Here is a 4,897-nt window from a genome sequence, read left to right on the forward strand (position 1 = left end):
AACTTAGATTCACAGACTATCCTGAGCAACCCACCTTGGACCCTAACTTTTTTGATTCCCCAACATGCACTCCAGTGGCAACCGGCATCACGGTTGACCACGAAGCAGAACCCATCATCCATAGCAGCCCAGCAGGGTCCAACACACCAGGCAGCCCATCAAGGCCAGCTGCACAGCAGCCCAGCGAGGGCCCAATAAATGATTCAACAACATCAGCTTTCACACCGAGACGATCAACCAGGACAAGAAGGGCCCCAGATCGACTCACATTGTAAATAGTTACACCATTGACTTTGGGGGGGAATGTTGTTATGTATGTGGACTTGTATATTCTCTGTATAGCCACTAGAGGGCTCATCCCCTGGAGTCCCAAGGGATCCCATAATCCCTTGGGAGCACAGGTATTTAAGGAGGCTTCACAGGTTGGAGAGGCACTCTGGAGACCTGCAATAAAAGACTACGGTCACACTTTACTTTCTCACAGTATTCAGTCTGACTCTCCATACACAACACCCACCTAGTGTGCATTCTGTGCCCTTGCTATTCTCAGTGCTTCTTCCAAGTGGTGTTCAACATGGAAGAGCTGGGGGAGGGCAATAGGTGATAACCAGCAGCCCATGTTTGTCCTGATGCCGTGAGACTTCATGGTGTCCAAAGGAATGTTTAAAAACTCCCAGGGTCACTCTGTCCCCATTGTATACCACTGTGTCGCCACCTCTGGTGGGTCTGTCCTGGTAGGGCAGGACATACCCAAGGATGATGATGGATGAGTCTGGGACATTGGCTTTTCCTCTCTTCTGCCACCCCTATTCCCCAGTCTCCCTATCTCCGTCCCTTACCTACAGTCCGCTGTTACTCTCTCTTCCCCCCCCCCCCCACCCCCGAGCTCCTGTTGACCCACTTCCAACCCACACTTCTTCCCGCTCCGTCTATCTCTCTTCTCACAGATTCCCAGCTGTTTCTCCAGCAGCCGGTCTCCTTTTCGGTCACCCGTAAATGGGGGCTACTCTCTGTGGCGGAAGTGGGGCAATGTCACCGAGGCGGAGGTATCTCTACGGCAGCAGCTGGTGTATGTATTGGGATGAAAAATTTAAAGGATTAACTTCCAGCAGCAGTGCCTGGGAGATTCTTGCCACATTCCGGGAGATTCCAGGGCAATCCGGTACGGTTGGCAATTCTAGTTTATGTACATAACAGTAGACTGTACTTCAAAAGTAATCCATTGATTGTGAAGCGCTTTGAGAAATCCTTAGAAAGACTTAGATTTATATAGCGCCTTTCATGACCACCGGATGTCTCAAAGCCCTTTACAGCCAATTAAGTACTTTTGGAGTGCAGTTACTATTGTAATGTAGGAAACGCGGCAGCCAATTTGCACACAAGCAAGCTTCCACAAACAGCAATGTGATAATGACCAGATAATCTGTTTTTTTATTATGAAGGCAAAATATTGTAGATTCGGGAATCTGAAATAAAAACAGAAAATGCAGGAAATCTCATCAGGTCAGGCAGCATCTGTGGAGCAAAACAGCATTAACATTTCGGGTCTGTGACCCTTCGTGGGAAGTTCAGATGCTGCCTGACCTGCTGAGATTTCCAGCATTTTCTGTTTTTATTTGTTTTTTTATATTGATTGAGGGGTAAATATTGGCCAGGACACCAGGGACTCCCTTGCTCTTCTTCGAAATAGTGCCATGGGATCTTTCACATCCACTTGAGAGCAGACACGGCCTCAGTTTAACATCTCATCCAAAAGATGGCACCTCCAATAGTGCTGTGCTCCCTCAGCACTGCACTGGAGTTTCAGCCAAGATTTTATGGTGCTTAAGTCTCTGGAGTGGGACTTGAACCCATAACCTCATGACTCAGAGGCAAGAGTGCTACCCACTGAGCCACAGCTATCACTGTCAAGAAAGGTATTATATAAATACAAGTGGTGTTCAACATGGAATTATATAAATGCAAGTTCTGCCTTTCTAATCATTTCTGCCTTTCTCTACATTTAATGTGTTTTCTCTACATTTAATGTACTCTTTAGTGCTCCACCCCTATTTATCTCACTTCCCTTCATGCTCTTCATATCCTGCTCTATTTGGCACTCTTTATTCAATGCTCTTTATATTTCTCTGGCACATAGAGGTTGTTTTCCCTGGTTGGAGAGTCGAGAACTAGGTGACATAATCTCAGGATAAGGGGTCGGCCATTTAAGACTGAGATGAAGTGGAATTTCTTCACTCAGAGTGTGATGAATCTGTGGAATTCTCTACCCCAAAGGGTGTGGAGGCTGAGTGGTTGAGTATATTCAAGGCTGAGATTGATAAATATTTTGGACTCTAGGGGAAACATGGGATATGGGGATTCGGTGGGAAAGTGGAGTTGAGGCCGAACACCAGCCATGATCTTATTGAATGGTGGAGCAGACTCGAGCAGCCGTATAGCCTATTCCTGCTCCTAATTCTATGTTCTTCTGCTCTCTTCGAGCTTGTTTAGTTCTCCTGGTTGTTCTTTAGTTTGTTTAAGCGTTGTTTCTTTTATTGGACCCTCTTTAGAGCACTTTGACACAGCGTTCACGAAGTGCTGGATGCCGATGACGCTTGAGGAAGTCTCATTAACAGCACATTAGTTAGCAGAGTGACTGCAGAGAGGAATGGCGGGGGCGGAGGCCAGCCTCAGCAACATGATATAAAAGATGGGCTGGCGGCCACCGGAGCTCAGAGCGCGGCTTTTGCCACACGCAGCAACGAGCGGCTGCTATTTGGCCGGTGTCGGAGTCGCTAACCGGGAAAGCATGCGATCGATGGCGCTGGCGGCGCTGCTGCCTCTGATGGCGATGCTCGCCCTGTCCCGGGTCCGAGCGGAGCGGCCGCACGTGGTCAAGCTGTGTGGCCGCGAGTTTATCCGGGCCGTCATCTACACGTGCGGCGGCTCGCGCTGGCGGAGGGAGCTCGGGGCCGGGCAGGCGCTGGGAGAGGCGGGGCTGTGGGGTGAGCGGCTAGACTTTATTCGAACTAACTCTCAGCATATCTGCAGGAATAGGGATGCTCATTCACTGGCTGCAGTTTCAATCGTATTGTTGTACTTTGAATATCAATGCTGACACTGATATTCAAAGTACAACAAAGTTACCGTTTCATTGCATGTTATAAATAAGAAGGATATTTTCCTCAAACCTTTGCAATGCTTTTTTTTAACTTGAATGCAATTAGATGCACAATTTATTCACGCTACATTGTTTGAAAAATTAGAACAAATATCCACGATTTTGTGGTAGGGACAGAAGTTTAGCAGGGAACTGAAGACTTATAGAAAATGTCGATATGCATCTTCCAGAATTTTTGGTACATTTATTGTTTAGATTATATATTCGTAACTGAGATAAATTATAACAATGTTTAATTTAAATATAGTATCGAAGTCATTGCAGCCGTTTTGAACGCGGTACTCCAATTAAATTGCACTTTTACAGGCACAAAGTTGCAGCTGTAAAGACGTTTTTGTCACCAAATCTCTTTAATGTTCTTTTCTGCCTTGGGTCACCAGCAGAGGATCAGAAATCTCCGTTTATGGAAAATTCGGATTTCAGCAGCTTCCAAAACTGGTCTCCTGACTCCAACCCGAGGTTGGCATCGTCCAGCGAAGAGGCTTTGAGCTACAAGCCAGAAGAAATACTGGAGGCTTTCCAAAATCCACCCCGGGACAAGCGAGAGCTGAGCCAACACCTCACCGCTGTTTGCTGTCAGAGGGGCTGCAACAAAAGGCAACTGAGCGCTCTCTGCTAAAGCACAGAGGAGCAGTATGAGATCAATGCCACAAGTTCTCGTCTCCGGAGGCTTTTCGTGCATGATATGCTTAAATGTGTTAAAAATTCCAAAGTGATACTTTTTAATGTGCAATTAATGTAGATGTTGTATATTTTTATTTAATGCAGATTCTGTGTCCTGTAATTGTTCATCAAATGCAAATAAAGCTGTTCATTTTAAGATCTGAGAATGTGCTGTATATGTGTTAGATGTCAACTTTAAATAAAGTTATTGATAAACTTGGTGGTAATATCAGATGCATCATTGAAATCTGCTCACAACTTTTCATTCTTAAGTTGCGATTTTTGACTATGCATTTTATCAAAATATACCAAAACCGCTGACAGATAACAGTCTTCGCTCATTTTCAAGAGCCTTTGACAATGCTGCAAAGTTTAAATCGCTTTTTTGAACTATAAAACGTTTTCCATGTTTCCCATCATCAGAAAATTGGGGCTAATAACTCATGGCACAATTCATAGGTGAGTAAGGATATGAGTGATGGATGAGCAGCACTTAGTGCGGGGTAGGATATAGGCAGCAGAGTTCTGGATGAAGTTTATGGGAGGCTGGCTAGAAGAGCCTTGGAATAGTTTAGTCTGGAAGTGACAGACAGGGATTAAGGTTTCAGCATCAGATGAGGGAGAGACAGTCAATGTTAGGAAGGTGGAAATAGGTAATCTTGGAGAGGATATGAGGCCAGAAGCTCAGCTTGAGGTCAGATAGGATGCCAAGGCTCAGTCTGCTATTGGCTTCTGGTTTAATAATGCCTCGATTTCAAAATTCTCATTCTTATTTTCAAATCTCTCCATGGCCTCGCCCCTCCCTAGCTCTGTAATCTCCTCCAGCCCCCTCTCCTGGAGATGTCTGCACTCTAATTCTGCCCTCCCGAGCATCCTTAATTATAATCGCTCAACCGTTGGTGGCCGTGCCTTCTGTTGCCTAGGTCCCAAGCTTTGGGACTCCCTGCCTAAACCTCTCCGCCTCTCTACCTCTTTTTCCTCCTTCAAGACGCTCCTTAAAACATACCTCTTCGACCAAGCTTTTGGTCACCTGCACTAATTTCTACTTATGCGGCTCGGTGTCAAATTTTTAAC

At 45.7% G+C, this 4,897-nt stretch overlaps 1 protein-coding gene across 1 annotated transcript; it reads left to right on the plus strand.

Moving 5' to 3' along the window:
• Positions 1–2,663: 2,663 nt before the first annotated feature.
• Positions 2,664–3,927, plus strand: insl5a (insulin-like 5a). Its single transcript, XM_070886138.1, has 2 exons — positions 2,664–2,984; positions 3,541–3,927. The coding sequence occupies exons 1-2, from the start codon at positions 2,690–2,692 to the stop codon at positions 3,777–3,779; spliced, it is 534 nt and encodes a 177-aa protein (XP_070742239.1). The 5' UTR covers positions 2,664–2,689; the 3' UTR covers positions 3,780–3,927.
• The last annotated feature ends 970 nt before the right edge of the window (positions 3,928–4,897 follow it).

Source organism: Pristiophorus japonicus, chromosome 8 (assembly GCF_044704955.1).
Source record: "Pristiophorus japonicus isolate sPriJap1 chromosome 8, sPriJap1.hap1, whole genome shotgun sequence".
NCBI lineage: Eukaryota > Metazoa > Chordata > Chondrichthyes > Pristiophoridae > Pristiophorus > Pristiophorus japonicus.

What these genes read in the sequence shown, in the direction of transcription:
- insl5a (XM_070886138.1), top strand. Translation starts at nt 2,690, where the DNA reads ATGGGCTGGCGGCCACCGGAGCTCAGAGCGCGGCTTTTGCCACACGCA. An exon ending in GGGAGAGGCGGGGCTGTGGG is followed by an intron (nt 2,985 to 3,540) that starts GTGAGCGGCTAG and finishes TTGGGTCACCAG; the next exon opens with CAGAGGATCAGAAATCTCCG.